At 35.5% G+C, this 17,723-nt stretch overlaps 1 protein-coding gene across 3 annotated transcripts in view; it reads left to right on the top strand.

Moving 5' to 3' along the window:
* Window positions 1–2,040: 2,040 nt before the first annotated feature.
* Window positions 2,041–17,723, top strand: part of ankha (ANKH inorganic pyrophosphate transport regulator a) — a 46,152-nt gene continuing 30,469 nt past the window's right edge. For 2 of the 3 annotated variants that reach the window (XM_021470216.2, XM_068217103.2), the window contains exon 1: window positions 2,076–2,444. In XM_021470216.2, coding sequence (XP_021325891.1) covers window positions 2,349–2,444 — 96 coding nt within the window. In that variant the 5' untranslated portion in view covers window positions 2,076–2,348. Of the gene's footprint in view, window positions 2,445–17,723 lie in introns of all 3 variants that reach the window. The other variant, NM_001030259.2, reaches the window with a different exon arrangement.

Genomic DNA, 17,723 nt, shown 5'->3' with positions numbered 1-17,723 from the left:
AAAAAAAATGATGACAGTATTATCAAAATTGTCAAAATTAACATGACAGAATCAATATATTTTCTCAGAAAGTCATAGTTGGACAATTACCAAAATATTTTTTTACAGCCTAAATAAATTTGTAGTAATCCCGTAGTCAGGGGGGTTTATGCGGTTCGAAAGACCCCAAACCCCCACTGATGAAGTCCAGAATTTGGCCCCTATAAGCTCATTTGTCCCATTTTAAATAGTATGCCATCATGTATTGTTAAAATAATCAATAGGAGAAATCATTAAGACTAAATAAATTTTTAATTATTCAAATGGACAAATTCAAAATCAAGGAAATGAGCTGTCCAGCTTGTTAATTGGCTATAGGGTACAGTTTTTTTTAAACAAGTTTTAACAGATTTCTAATAAGTTGCTTTAATGATGAATGATAATAAATTAGTATTTTAAAAATAAGTATTTTTCATATTTCTTTATTCAAAATTATTAATTTGAAATTCTAATTTCAAAACAATTTTTTATAAAACGAATAGCTTACAGTTAAAATGTACATTTGTAAATAAACACCTTGTGGTAAAATTGTACGGTAAGCACTTTGACAAAATTGTAGGAAATATTTTTCTTGCGTCAGAAAGTATGGTTATGATGATCATCATCTGACAAGATTAAAATGTTTTAAATAGTAGTAGTAGTAAACTTTATTGTCCTTGACAGGAAATGTGTTATGGGCATCACCATTGCTGCCGACATTCCATAAAAACAAGCAATAAAAGCAATACAAAAATACCGTAATTAGAAAATTTATAATGCTAATTAAGATAAACTCTTATTAAATAAACCCATTAAAACTGGAACGATTTCTTATCACAGTTCAACCTACAATTTGAGACTCTATATTTCCTACCAGAGGGAAACAGTTCATAATGTGAAAACAAAAAATGAGTTGGATCCTTTAGAATCCTTTCCACCTGATTGAGGACACAATTCTCATATAAAACTTGAGGATTAAAATATTCATCATGCCCAACAATTTTCCATCCTGTCTTTAAGAGATGCATAAACTTAGATTTACACTGAAAAGATTGCCAAACCACACTGTCATACCATACCTGACAATGCTTTCAAGAACAGCTTTATAAAACAACATCATGAGCTTCTTGTCAACTCCAAAAAGACAAAACCTCCGTTCTTAAAATCTCTGGTGTAAACGAGAACAAACCCACTCTATGTATTCCATGTAAAAGAACTGTCTATATCAATGCCTAAGTACTTATAGGTTTCTGACTGAAGATGGTTGTGTACAACCACTTGATGATTGTCACATATGGGTCAAATACCATCTCTTCTGTTTTCTTAGTATTTATTTTTAACTTATTGTTATCACACCAATCGAACCGGCTAATTTCCGACTGGTAGATAACACTAATATCATAATTTACATAAAGTACACTTAGTATGGCTATGTCATCTGAATATTTAAAAATGTTTTATAAAAAAATTCCTAAAAAGTCACTAAAATTTTGTATTTTAACCTCATGATTTAATAGAAACTTAAGCAAAAGGTCCACTTTTTGAGAAAAAAAGACCCACACCTTTTAACAGTCTGGCTCTGACCCTGCTAAACAGTAACAAGGTGTAGTCACTGATGACTCTAAAAGCCTATAGAGCTTCTATTTAACATAAATGGCTTATAACAGTACCCCCAGACATTGTATTATATTGATTTATGCGATTTATAAACTAATATTTCAAGTAATTGCACATAATTGTGTTTCCATGTTGATTCATTGAGTTGCCCTGTCAATTTCTTTAAATAGCCTCCAGTAGAGGGCAGCATATATTTAAAAAACAAAATAAACATAACTTTCCATTCCAACTCACTAACGCATTTTCTTATTCTAACCCCATTGCTCTAAAACAGATACAAAATAAACTGAAAAATATGTATAAAAATAAAATCAACTTTTAAGATTAATAGCACAGCGTAGGTCAGTAGACTGACGTGAACAGCTGGGGAAGGATTGGTGTTGTGACGCCCCACGTGTGTTCTGCACAAGAATAAATAACAGACACGCGCGAACACACGCAGCCACCAGCTCTTCAGCCTGATGGAAGCTAAAACGCCGCTTTCCGACATCAGCACTTCATGACAGTGAGATTTAATTCGCGGGCGAAACACATCATGATATAATGCGAAATGTTTGGATGACCTTCTCATCTTATCAGGAAGGGTACCGAAAATGTCTCCAGTTTCTCCTGTTTTAGTTCAGGCAGCAGGAAGCCACCAGCCATAAGCAAATCTTCAGTGCAGCCTGCCGGGGACGAATGCCTTAATTATTATCATCACCATCATTTTCATCATGAAGGACTGTTTATCAGAAACTGCGTACTGGCCCCTTATTCGCTTTTTGCTGCCACTGGCCATAACTAATATAGCCATCGACTTCGGGGAACAGGTGAGATATGATGACATTGAACTTGTCCACTTTGCTATTTTGACATTTAACAGCTTTTTTAACGACACAAACAACATTGGAGTAGGTAAATAAACACGTTGGACTTTAATTTTTAGATCCGCAAAGTTCAGTTTGGGTCATTTGATTGATATTACTTAAAGGTCGTCTATTGTGTTTGTCATCTCTTTTGGTTCTCAAAGATTAGTGTCGAAGTTAAAACTTGTTTTATGTGATTTGCTTTAGTACCCTTGAACAGTGAACTTTTATGAGGATAGTTGATCCGTGATGTTTGTGTCATTTGCTTTCTATTATCAAAACCAAAACAATTGGTGTTTATAAATGAGTTTTATTTTGTGCATTTTTTGTTGTTGTTATTTTGTGAATTATTTATGTTAGATTCCTCTTTCAACATTGTTTAAGCCTAGACTATTGCAATTTACTTTAAACGTTTGACTGTTTTAGCATGTGTTGTAAATCTCTGCACTACGTGGTGATCACAGTTTTGGCCTCAAGAAACTATATTATGAAGATAGATTTTACTACTGCTACTAACATTTTAGAAGTGGGATTTTTAACTTTAATTATGAAAATCAGAGTTATTCAGAATACAGAATTAGAAAGGGCTTTATTGCTTAGTGGGCTTGCACACACAAGGAATTTGTCTTTGTGATGGGTGCTTCCAGTATAAAATACAAACATAGTGAGTGCAGACTTTAATAGAAAAATCAGAACATGAATACATAACAATATCATTGTTATGTACAGTTAATAATTTTGTTATTTTTGTTATTGTTATGTAACTTAAAAAAAAGTTTTAAAGTCATTGGTGTGCTATAAAACGTTGTCAAATGTACATAAACATCTCTGAAAACATTAAAAAAAACTATATTGTCATTTAAAGTTTTTTGTTTATTTTTTATGTGTACCCTATCGAATACATCATTTAGATAACGTTTTAACCTAAGCATGGCAAAAACAGCAACATTTGGTTGTGGAAACCTTATTTTCAACCATAACAAATTAAAACATTTATTATTCTGACCAACTTCATAACCACTTGAGTGTGAGTAAATGGTTTAGTTATGCTAGGTAATGCTAGGTTTTTGTCAATTATTTAATGGATAACATTGTTTTAATAATTGACTTCTGCAGTTAAGACCATTCTTGAGGATGTTTGTACAGTATATGAGTATTTGCATTATGTATCAACACTACCACTACCACCTACACTTCCAACCTAAGATTTTGTTAGAACCAGGGAAACTTCATCATGCATCGGGTTTATTAAATAATGGAATAAATAAATGAATAAACAAAGAATGTATCATAACAATCCAGTTTAAATCAAATCACTTTTATTGTCACATCATCAGCAGCACATGTGCTCTGATGAGTGAAAAGCTTAGGTGCTGGCTCCAGAAAGTACAAAATACAGATGGTGCAAATACAGCGGCATTGCAAAATACAGACAGTGCAAATACAACAGCATAACACCCCCCCCTCCCCCCAAAAATATATAAATAAATAAAAATAAAAAAAGACAATGTAAAATTGGAATTTCACATTGATAGCAGCGGTTTAACCAACTAGTCGACTTTAATGCTCTGCCGTGACGTTTTTTGATCGATGTCAACTATTCACATTATGCAGAACACAGTGTTATTTTTCTTATGTCAGCACCAAAGATTCATGTGAACTTTAAATCATCAAACAGATGGCAGTTAGGCCACTTTGCAATTACCCTAGAGCAGATGCTGGCCGATCACACAATAAATGTAACCCTTGAAAAGTCGTGATTGGGTGTTGTCCTCTGCGAAGTGTAGATGCTGACATATTTGGTGAATGAACTGTGAAGCGCTCAGAACAGTGTAGTATGCAGCTGCCGGAGGTGTGGCAAACTTCATAGTGTGTGTGTTCATAGTGTTTATCGGTACTATGGTAGTATTGTGATACTTTGGCTCCAAAATACTGGCGGTGCCACTGCAGTTTGTAAACGGTAGTATTCAACGCCATTAACTGTGTACAATACATAATGTTGCATGTGGAAAAGTCACTAAAATTCTCACACGTTTGTGCAAAAATAGACAATTTATTTTAATAGTCTATGGACTCCTTTTAAGGTTGCAAATCTTTGTAGAGTTTGCACCTTTTATAGTAGACTATTGCACGCTTTGACGCTTCTGTTCAAATCTGAATTAGTTCTGCTCCTTTTAATAAATTCAAATCAAATTCAAAATTCAAATTTTTGAAAATTCAAAGTTTAGTGTCATCTTTTACATAAGAGGAGAACCCATAGTACACCACTTGGAGATGTTTCTTTAAAATTGATTTTTTTTTCTCTATATGATACAAAAATGTATTTTCTGTATATTAGATTATATTAGTCAGTACCAGTAGTTTGATATCTATTTTATGCTGTACGATATATTCCATTAAAAAAGGCGTGACTAACCCTGTTCCTGGAGATCGACCTTCCTGCAGATTTCAGTTGCAACCCATATCAAACACACCTGCCTGAAATCATAAAGTGCTGTTCAGGTCCTAATTAATTGGTTCAGGGGTCCGTTCTTCGTACGTGGATTACTCAGTTAGCTGGATTTGGATGTTGACGATTTGACACGATCCAGGATCGTTTCGTTCTTCAAAGCTGATCCCAGAGTTGTTGTCATGGCAACAGTTCTGCTAGGTCAAACCTGATCGGGAGCAGGTTTAATTCATATAAACAGGATTAGATCGGCTCAGTTCAAGCAAAGATAATACAGAAAGTATGTTCCGAATTCTGATATTTTCTTACAGTAGTAGTTATATACACTTGGGAAAATGGTACATATTTTTTAACTATATATATAAAGTTATAGTCATTAATAAAATAAATAAAGTTATACATATTAATAAAACTTATGCAATCTGCACCCTCGAAATGAAAGTACAAAGACTGCCATCTGGTGCAAAGAGAAAACTTATTGATTTGAACTTTTTAGATCGCTTTAGTACAAATTGTGTATAATAGAAATGCACAATATGTGACTTTTTTTAAAGCAATAATACATTTATGCAGTCATAAACATATTTTGATAGTTAATATGCCAGTGATTTGATGCTTCACAAAAGTTGCAGACACCTTTACCAATATGAAAATGCTTTTGTAAACAACCAGTTATTCTTTACACCGATTAAAAAACGGCTACTATAATAAAGAAAATCTTTTCTAAATGTACAACTAAATACATTGATTTTCATTGAAATACATGATGAATACTCTTGTCTTGACAAATGAAAGAGTAAAGCCTGCAGCTCACAACAAATGTGTAAAGTTCTTGCGTGTCATATTTAACAAACCGTCGACTGCTAATTTGATGTAATTTAGCTCACATGGATAATTGAATATTAATCAGATGATGTCATTACGCTGCTGTGCCGTCAGCCAATCGTTGCATTGCTGATCATGATTTCGAGGATCGATAGATCTGTCCTTCATAACACACGCAGCGATCTCAGATCAGTTCATCCAGACATTCTAATCTGATTCGCGAACTTGTTTGAAGAACCAAATTAGCGAGAGAAGTTATCAAGATTAAAAGATCCAGGATCTGCCAAATCATCTTAGATCATTTAAGCGAGGTACGAAGAACGGACCCCAGGTGTGTTTGATCAGGGTTGAAGCTGAACTTTGCAGGGAGGTCGATCTCCAGGAGCAGGGTTGAGCACCACTGCACTAAAATATATTGCGATTTTAAACTAAATTATTTTCATTTTATGCCACTCATTATATAATGCCTGTATGACAATATAATATCATCACAATGCAAGTACATTCTTTTAAAGAACACATTATATTTTATTCTTAAAAATATTTAATTTAATGATAGTCATTTTTAATAATTAGGCAGTGGAATCAGATCGTGAAAACGCATATCCTAAATGAATAATAATAAATGTTATAAATAAAGTGAAAGGTAAAAAATACCAGAGGTTGTGATATCTGTTACCAAATATATTTTCTGTTGTCAATCGCCTACATGAAATTGTACTATATTCATTTATGGTAAATACTACAGTGTGTTTTTTTGACCCCACTGACAACCGAGACCTCTGATAGAGATGTTGCACTGGTAGAATTGGTTTTAATGTATGGGTGACATATATTGCATCACCAGAAATTATCAAGGTTATGTGTTGTGCAGTAAGTCAATATATTGATTATTGTGACAGGCCTAAGTACCAGAGCCAAAACTACAGCTAATTTTGCTAAATTATTTTAGATTATGGTGCAAAAATATAATCTATCCAAACTAATATGTGGGAACATGTTAGTATAATATAGGGAAAAATACTAAATAAAATAAATAAAGAGGTAAAATCAAAAGAATCAAATTTCTGTTACAAAATTTGCAGTTTGTAATTTCTTTTTATTTATTTTAAATGTTTGTTTTTATTTTTTGTAATGTTCTCTTAATCATGTTTGGTGATCAAACTCTTATTTAAATCAATATTACTTTAATGTTTAGGGATGCACCGATACCATTTTTTGGAACCATTCCGATACCAAAATTCTGAGTATTGACTCAGAATTCTGAGATCCAATCCCAATACTGTACCTTTTTTTTTCCAGTTTCTATAAATTTGGTGATAAACTCAAATAATATATAAATAAATAACAGACCTATAGGCCATAATCATTCTATTATCCAATCAGCTCAAGAGCAAACCCGATAAATAGTCAAACACGTCATACCTCTGTTTTCTCTTGACTTCAGCGTCCCTCCACCACCCCAATTCCACATTGTTAAACTAGACCTGTTTAAATCTGAGGGGGAAGCGTTCTGGAACCGGGTTAGACACTGCGCTCGGACCTTATCTCTCTTCATCCTGATAAGGAGAATAACACGACTTGGGGTGTCTTTCCTAGCTCAGAGCCCTCTCCCTAGACAGCACGCCAAATATGCATATTCTATTCAGTCAAATATCTGTGGGTGTGAACTCGTGAATTGAGCATTCATTACGACATTGATGGGATCTGTTGTGGTCCAGCTTATGTTTTCTTTTTTTTTTAATATTAAGATTTTTCTGTGAAATCTGTAATAGGCTACCACTATTGACCCTCATCGCTGGTAAAATAACCAGCTGTTCAGCAAAGCCTGACATTTTCCTGCTGGTTTGATGAAGACTACACTGTCTGAGGCCAGTTTGACTTATTAAACACTTCTTCGCCAAATCTTGATGTAAGTGAGAAGAAGAGAATGAAAGCACATCAGCACCGAGGAAATATCTGATGCTTAAGTCATATTCTTTAAAATTATGATTTATCTAAAACATGTAACAAATATATGACAGGTTTGTGATGCAACAATAACAGTGGAGCATTAGTTAAATCAAATATAATGAGAGAACAAACTTGTATGAGAATAATTTAGGGAGCGGCGCAACTGGTGCTTGAATGAAGTGCTTAATATGTCACTAACACATAGCGCACTGCTTCGGTATCTGCGGACATATCCAAAACTTAGCACCACAAAAGGAAGAAATCAGTGCGTTGAGTATCTGTTCAATGTATTATTGAGCATTTTCTAATTTAAAATTTCATGTAGGCCTACTTTGTGTGTGGAAAGCAGGTTATACCTCTACTCCAGTGATGTGAATGCAATCTGCTAACCTAACAGACACAGTGCAACATGATTTAGAAACAGCGATGAACTCCTTGTTGCTGGTCAAAATTAACCCATTTATTGCAAAACTAAATGAATTTCTCCATTGATTATTTAAACTATACAGAACAAACAGTCGTGGAGAGTCTTTCGTGTTGTTGTAAACAAACACGACACGCAGTTTGAGTTGTGAATGAATGGAGAATAATGCACAGGAGTAGCAGAGGGAAACGCTGAACTGAATTTAACCACTTGAATATTCAACTGTACTTCACATTAAACTATCGAATGGCTGCAGAACATTTGGGATCTAGCAGGCCTACATGACAACTTTCTAGTGCCTTACAAGAGGCTACCTTCATGGCTTTTGTTGGCTTATTAACTGCAGAGAATATAGCACATGTGCAAGATGGGATTTGGATCGGTACCAGCTGGCCGATACCCGATCCAGCAGAAATTTGCAGTATCGAACCGATATCCTATCCGAGTATCAGAATGGTGTATGCATAATACTCTAATCAGCAAAATTTTCACTTAAATTATTATGTCTATATTCATTGAGAAATGGATAAGTGCGTGTGTTTGTGTGGGTTTGTGTTAGTGTTTTATCTCTTATTTATTTATTTTTTTTATTTATTTATTTTTTAATACATGGTTTAACCATTTAATTACCTTTTAAACCACCCCTGAAGTATGTATAGAAAGGCATGCCTTTGTTTGGACTCAAATGATATAAATAAATGTGTTTACTTAGGCTATTGAGCTAATATTTACCCATAATATTTTTTGTAAACAATCTAAAAAAATTAAGGGTGGCATGGGCTTTTTTATGCTATCAGTGATTCCACAGATGTAATCAAAATATTGTTCCAGTTTCTGTGTGTCAAAGCTCAACTCAAGTCTTAATTTTGCAGCTTGGGTATCTTGCGCTCTTCTGTTTGCGTATATAAAGATATACAGGACTAATGGATTCATTTCTTTTCTCACTGATGTTTAACATACACCTTGTGTCCTGTAGTGTTGGACATTGACAATCTTATTAAGTGCGTGTCTGTGTGCTTAAGCTAGGAGCAAGGGTAAGGATTAGTTATGTAACTACAGTGTAAGTGTATTTATAGCAGACCCCTCATTGTCTCTCTGACTCTTGTTCTTCCTCTTCTGTAAAGCTGCACAAATATGGAGACAACGAAGAGAACTGGGGTTTAGGTTTATCATGTACTGCAAAAGTTTATATACAGTTGCAAAAGATTTATGTTTATTGTTTTATTGATTCAATAATGATGTCCATATATACTTTAAATTTACCTGTACTTATTTACACATATACTTAATTCTCTGTTTTTTAGAATACAAGAAAATAGAGTTAGATTTATTTTTTTCTGTGTAATTGTTTAAGACGTGAAAGACCAAGTTGTGAAGTACTTGCAGTAGGGCTGGGCGATAATTCGATGTCGATAATTATCACAATAAATTGTTTTTCGATAAAACTATAATGACAGTTCGATAATTACTCGATAATATTTACGCACTATGCATAACATTGCGCAAGCATTTTGCAGCCCGCCCTTTTAGATGCCGCACACTGTACAAGTTTACAGCTATAGTTGTACTTAAAGGAGTAAGAAAATAAGGTAAAAAAGGTCAGAGTCACATACATTGTTGACAAGAAACGTCACTAGACCTCAGTCTTGAGCTACTTAGTTTTTTGCTATCCGACACAAAACCGCAACGTGCACTGCAAACTGCAGACGACTCCTGTCATCAAAAGCAGGCAACACCACAAGCCTGTTTCAACACTTAAAACAAGACCACCCTTATGATGATGCTAAGAAATTACAGACCTAAACAAGTGCTGGTAAAGAAGGGCAACTACCCAGCAGAGTCTCGTCATCATTTTCGAAAGCCGTGCCTTATGAGAAACCCCCCCCCCCCCCCCCCCCCAAAAAAAAACGGATGAAAGATATGACAGACAACACAATCTCAATTACATCTCAATGAACACTTGACGCTTGCTCTACAAGCTGCATTAAGGATATTTACACTACAACATTTACACTAATAAAAAATAATAAAGTAGCAAGTTCAAAGTATCTAACAAAAATTAGTTAAACTCGAGTAAGGGGACGATAGTGAAGCCAAACAAAAGAAAGAAATATAACAAAACATTTCTAATTCATGAATAACCCCTCTACTCTCTAAAAACTGATGAAAAGAAAAAAGTCCTTCAGGGCAGTGCGCCGCATTCTTCCCTATAAAATAACTATAAAGATGACTTTCACCTCTTATGATTTCTTTAACAATACATTTTCTACTTGTTTGCAAAATGGAAGTCGTACGACATCTTCCCTATCCACCTTACTCTGAGAAAAGTGTGAACATGAGGAGATAGCTCAATATTTTCAGGAAAGAGCGAGCCAAAAAATAACATACAAATCAATCTAAATAAATATGAACAATACTTACTAAATGTCTCAAAGTGGGCAAAAGTAATGCAAAATAATTTTACCCAAACAAAAGTTGAGCAAAAACAACAAAAACATAATCATGTGAGCAAAATACACTAAAAACCAGATCAAAGGAAAAAGCGCGCTCTCCGCTTTTTTTATATATCCGCACGGCCGCGCCATCTCCGCCTCGCCTCCGAAAGCTGCAGACTGCAGTGAATGAGCGTGCGCTTGCACGACGTGATGTAGGAATGATTCTCCTCGCAAGGCGCTGCAGTCGTGGAAATAAGCGATCTTGTTTCTCCCAGGACGATGACAGATTTTTCTCTGAATCCTCTAACTGAAACTTTGAACAGGCTTGCCTTACTCTTCATTATTTGGCGTCTCATTTCTTCCCATTCTGCAAAGCCCACTCTCTGCTTTTTCACTGATCCACTGCCATGTCCCGCTATACACCCGCAACCGACCTGCAATTAGCTAATTATAATGTTTTTTTTTTTATTACCCGACCTGTAGTTTATCCGCAGCGCCCGCAGATATAACCTTCATTAACGCATCACTAACGGGAGGCAAAAATACAACCTTTACGGCTACAACCATAACATTAGTTTCAGACAAAACTGCAGTGTATTTTACTGGTGAATATGTCATTTAAAAACACTATACAAACACAATATATGTATATTTTTTCATTAATTTAAACGGAAACCTATCTATCTAAATGAAAACTTAATCAAAAATTAGCATCACTATGTCTGTGTCTGCACAGAGATCAATCTTCTAAAGATAATAGTTTTTTCTGACTAGTCTAAATTGGAAGTATTTGTTTAATTGTTGTTGTTTACTCGGGTATCCTGACTGAACAAAAATGTGAAAACTGAATATTCTGTGACCATAACCTCACCTTTACTTTTTTTAAATGTATTTTTTTTTTCTTTTTTTTTTTCTTTCTGATGTTGAACAATAATATCCTAACTTATAATGTCTTTGGTTGTTGAAAACTAGAACAGTAAATGCTGAATTTAGATTGTTCTTTAGATTATTATTTAAATTGTCAGACGGCTAAAACATTTAACTAAATGTGTTAAATCGGCTGCACAAAGCGATTAGCATACTGAAAATCTTATATAACTGATAGATATAAAAATTTTACGTTTATGGTGATAAATATCGATATCGACTGATATGAAAAAATGTCGTATATCGTGATAGTTTTTTTTTGCCATATCGCCAAGCTCTAACTTGCAGGTACGCTTACGACACTATTAAATTTTCTTGTCGCTATTTACATGCTTAAGCTTTTATCATGGTATAAGGTATTATCACGTTACTGACCTACTTTTAACCGGTATAATTAAAAAAATTTAATACTTTGAACTTGTATATACAATACTGCAGTGCACAAAAAATATATTTATATTTTAAATAAATTTATTTGCAAAAGGATTATAAATTACAATAGGTAAAACTTTACAATGAAGTCTCATTAGTGAATGTTAGTTAAAGGATTTGAAATCAACAGTGACTAAGACTAAAGGCTGATTTATACTTCTGCGTCAAACGGCGGCGTATGCTACGGCGCTGACGCATAGCCCTTCTCCGTGGCCGTCGGAGTAACTGACGTGCACCTCTCAAACTACATGTCGCAACGACGCGTAGCGCAAGCTCTGTGATTGGTCGGCTTGGTAGCGCTGACGAGTCTGGACGGGACCGAGAGCCGAGTGAATGGTGCGAGCCTGATGGAGCGATTGTTTACAAGTGTGGAGTCCCGTGAAGGAGCTCTGGGGTCCGTTCTTCGTACCTTGCTTAAATGATCTAAGATGATTTGGCAGATCCTGGATCTTTTAATCTTGATAACTGATCTCTCGCTAATTTGGTTCTTCAAACAAGTTCGCGAATCAGATTAGAATGTCTGGATAAACTGATCTGAGATCGCTGCGTGTGTTGTGAAGGACAGATCTATCGATCCTCGAAATCATGATCAGCAATGCAACGATTGGCTGACGGCACAGCTGCGTAATGACATCATCTGATTAATATTCAATTATCCATGTTAGCAAAATTACGTCAAATTAGCAGTAAACGGCTTGTTAAATATGACACACAATAACCTTCCACATTTGTTGTAAGCTGCAGGCTTTACACTTTCATGTGTCAAGAGTATTCATCATGTATTTCAATGCAAATCAATGTATTTAGTTCTACATTTAGAAAAGATTTTCTTTATTACAGTAGCCGTTTTTTTTAATCGGTGTAAAGAAAAACTGGTTGTTTACAAAAGCATTTTGATATTGGTAAAGGCGTCTGCAACTATTGTAAAGCATCAAATCACTGGCATATTAACTATCAAAACATGTTCATGACTGCATAAATGTATTACTGCTTTAAAAAAAAGTCACATATTGTGCATTTCTATTATACACAATTTGTACTAAGCGATCTAATAAGTTCATATCAATAAGTTTTCTCTGTGCACCACCAGGTGGCAGTCTTTGTACTTTCATTTCGAGAGTGCAGATTGCATACATTTTATTAATATGTATAACTTTATTTATTTTATTAATAACTATAACTTTATATACATATAGTTTAAAAAATATTTACTCTTTTCCCAAGTGTATATAACTACTACTGTAAGAAAATATCAGAATTCGGTACATACTTTCTGTATTATATTTACTTGAACTGAGCCGATCTAATCCTGTTTATATAAATTGAACCTGCTCCTGATCAGGTTTAAGCTAGCAAAACTGTTGCTATGACAACAACTCTCGGATCAGCTTTGAAGAACGAAACGATCCTGGATCGTGTCAAATCGTCAATATCCAAATCCAGCTAACTGAGTAATCCACGTACGAAGAACGAACCCCTGGATGGAAAGTTTTGTTTTGTGTTTACCTCTAGTTAAAGTTGTTGCACGTCCGCCGGTTCCTGCCTCAAAATGAGTGAGTTTGAGCCACTTGTTCATCCAGGAAGTGTTCAGGAAAAACAAAACATCAGCGAAGAAACTCGACACAGAGGAACATTTATACCTCACTGCCAACTAGCGTTTCGGAAGTGTTAATGCAGACCAACAGAGACCGCGCGCAGAAGTATAAATGCACAGCATGCGTTGCATGCGCCGTGGGTCATGCATCACTTGACGCAGAAGTAAAAAAACTAGACTTAAGTATGCTAGTTATTAACTTAATTTAATAAAACAATTCTGACTATTTTAATGCAATATTAGGCATTAACTAAGAAGTTAACATCACCTAAGAGCAGATTAGATCAAGTGTGGTTTATTTATAAACTAATTTCAAGGGGATAACGTGCTTATGATTGACCACAGCTAGTCCCGCATCAGCTAACACAGTGCACCAATCAGATGAATCCTAACTCACTATAAATAACCAGAGTTTCTCACCTCAGTTATCTTTATCTTGAAGAATCCTCTCTTCCACCCCTACACCTCCACTCTTTTCCACTATCGCGCCTTAAGCGAGTGAGCCAGGGCGAGCCAAGGCCAGTTGTGTTTCGACTGTCACTTCCGGGGCCTAATTGGGCCAAATCAGGGCTTTCTTGAGGCCAGCGGCCGGCCTTTTTCTGCCCCCTGAATAACTTGGGCTAAAGAGGGCCAACTGGGGCTTGAAAGGAGAGGCGGAGTGCGGACACAGTTTTCCGATCACACACGAGTATATGCGCCAAACAAATAAATAAATAAGGGAAAGAAAACATCTAACCTGATAGGCTGGGTTCTTTTTGCATACAATCACCCTTATGTTTTCCTTTTAAATGTAAGGCTGTTGCATAAAATAATAAGTGACTTTTCTTTGCTGCGTCCTTCTTGATGTTTCAATGACGCATAATATTCTTTACACCATATTAAAGACACAGCAGACAGTAAAGGTTTTCAAGAGTTTTGTCAAGTTTAAAAGGTGTGTTTGTGTGAGACCTAGGTAAAGTGCGGTTCCTTCACAGCTGTTTTGATGCCGCGCGTTTTTTTTCTTTTTGTTATTTATTTTAGAGATAATACACAACATGAATACAACAGAAAGACATGAAACTTTACAAATTTCGTGTCCACTTTTGTAGAACTTTTGACTTTTTGTCATATCTTGATAAAATTGCCTAAGCTATATTGAAATAATTTAAAGAATTACAAATATCAGATATAATAAAATTGCATTAAATAAATAAACCAATATATAAAACTATTATAAAACCTGTATATAAAACTAACAAAAGCTATAACAATTTAGGCATATACAATACATAAATTAAACCGTATTAAACTTTCATTTTACAAAGGCCTATCTGAAAAAAAAGATTATAGATATTTTCTAAAAACAATAAACACAGAAGAAGGTTTGAAATATTGATTATTCAGTATTTGGATACGATGATAATAATCAAATCATGCAAACAAAGCATTTTTTCTGTGCGTGAAAGCAGAAAGGCGACCTTTTTTTTTCTGTAGGCTAGGCTATCTTTTTTTCTTAAATACATGAAGAGCTTTATTAGTGGATATCTGCTGAGCGCAACGAAATATAGGCTCTATTTTATTACTTGCTCCTATGTTCTGAAATACTTAACACTTTCCTTAAATATCCTTAAATAAAGGGAAATCACATATTAAGTGGCATAGCCTATAGGGAAAAATTAGTGTTTTAGGTCTCTCCGGAGCATTTGGGCTGAAGGGTTTGACGGTGTCTATCTAGACGAGGATGTTATAAAATGCATTGCATTTTTCTTTTCATTTTTCTGTCTTTATTAACAGAATTTATGTGGTTTTATATTATGGATGGTGCGCTCACTGCGCTGGGTCCCGCCATTAGTTGGGAGACCCTTTGATTTCGATGCCAACAGTCGGTGTGTGAGTTAATGAATATGATAATTGAGAACACACAGGCATGTGCGTATAGACATATAATGTAATGCTGAACAGTAACGGGTCATTAGTTTGTTTCGCTTGTCTTTATTCGAATAGTTTCGTGATGATGTGGTGTGCTTTATCTGCCTGATTCCCGCTGAAGTGGGCGGGTTGTGTGACGTTTTGATTCGGGGGACATTCTGGGGGCGGGGTTTGCGTGACTCTCTACGAGCTACTAGCCCGAAAGTGGAAACGTGACATTCTTTCGGCCTCACTGTTCAACCTCCCGGGTGATTTGGCCCTTCCCGAATAAAGCCCTGGCTCGCACTGGCCCGATAGTAGAAATGGTTCAAGTCTTTACCAGGCCAGCCGATATTTCTGTGTGGAGTTTACATGTTCTTCCCATTCTCCCGTGGGTTTCCTCCCACTATCCAAAGACATGCGACATAAGTGAATTGACTAATCTAATGTGGCACTATAGATAAACTCTAAAGGCTCATACACACCAGGACGCTTTTCAGTTGTGTTTATCATCAGCGTTTTTCTAGATTTTTTATCCAGATTTAAACCCAAGTGATTTTCAATGGCGTCGAGCAGAAGAGCATGCAAAATTACTCCTTTATATTAGATGGCGCTACACAATTTTAAGCTCTTGACATCCGCTTGTAACACAGAAGGAGGGGACAAAAAGTTGACATGCTTGTTATTAAAGTTATGGCGATTCGAACGCGCATGAATGGTTCAAGTAGCAGCTCTAGCGATGAAGAAATGTTTATTGTTCACCTAAACAATAAGCAGCTTAACATTCATTTCGCCTCTGGACATCTTCTTCAATGTGTGCTTGCACTGACAGTTTTGAGCTTGAGCGCCTCCAAGTGCTGTTTACTGCAACTTCAGCAGCTCCGTGCATGTGAACAAAAGTGCCAAGACTTTCAAAGACAAGACAAAAAAACGAGTGAGGCTTTTTAAAAAAAAAATTTATTACGATTTTACGCCTGCCGTTTTGTGCGTTTGTTTGCACGATCACATTGCCGCCCCCATATTTAGTCACGAGGCGTTAAACGTTGATGGAAAATGCAAGCAAAAATCATCCCGGTGTGAACAGGCCTTTAGGCAGCTATTTATCTCCCATAGTAATTCCTAACTCGTCATCAGTTACAAGCAGGGAGTTCTTGAGACCTACCTGAGCTCAAACTTCCCTCTCGCCCCTCAAATGGGTGAGAGCCCTGGGCTCGAGGATCTTCTGAGCTCAGGGCTCTATCCCGGGACAGCATGCCAAACACACTTTATCAATCATCAGCTAAGCGTGAACTCTTGAAAATGAGCTTTTGTCCTATTAATTTAGATTTTTGTAAAATTGACCAATGTTAACTGGAGCCTTATTGAATGGTGTTAACATGCATTAGCCCTATAAACATTCACAGAAGTCGGTATTACTGAATTCACTAGATATTCGAAAGGATAGAGGAAGAAAGAAAAAAAAAATAGCTTATGAAGTCCAGACAGTCATGGAATATTATGTAGGTAGTATGGGGTCACCTTACCAGAAAAAGATATATTAACTTGAATCTCAAGAAAAACTCTAGGCAATGCTTGATAGTACATGATTACGAATACACAATATTTCAGATAACCTCAGGACAGTCTGCCCAAAATAGTTCAAGTTGTTCTTGGTCCCAAATAATGTCATATATGTGGGCACACAGAGGTGCTTGACGCATAACTAAAACTATCCTTGTTCAGTCTTGTCGTCAAGAATATTTGGAAAAAGTCAATTTAATTGGTGGTCAAATATATCTATGACCAGTATTAAGATTTAGCCTAATATTTCAATATTACTAATCTTTTCATATTTACTTGACTGGGGATAAGAATAAATATGCCCTGGGAATGCTGATTCAGTTTGGCCAACCAAAACCATGTTTAGCTTTTTTCTTCTGCTTAAACCTTGTGTATTGTTCAAATTGACTACCTTTTTGTTATGTTCGGCGCTGTTTTGCCCTGTTGACCTCCATTATAATGACATTTTTTGATTGCAAAGCCATGACAGCAAGTAATTATGCATTCTTGATTATTGTTTTCCCTGCTGGGAAGAGGTCAAACTTTTAATTTTTACTGTTGATCACTAGTTGGCCCCATTAAATCTTTAGATAGGCCTGTGCAAACAAGTTTCAGGTTTTTATATGGAGTTTTATTGAGTAAAACGGCAAATATAGTGTCCATGCATAAATACACATACTACATTCTGAAAGCTGAACTGCTTATTTTTCTGTTTTCTCAAACATGTTAAGGTAAATGCACCAAGGTTTTTCTCACACACTCTCACATGCCAACACAC

This window comes from Danio rerio, chromosome 24 (assembly GCF_049306965.1).
Source record: "Danio rerio strain Tuebingen ecotype United States chromosome 24, GRCz12tu, whole genome shotgun sequence".
Classification (NCBI taxonomy): Eukaryota; Metazoa; Chordata; class Actinopteri; order Cypriniformes; family Danionidae; genus Danio; species Danio rerio.
The sequence above is the reverse complement of the archived record's forward strand: the minus strand, read 5'-3'. Positions and strand labels throughout refer to the sequence as shown.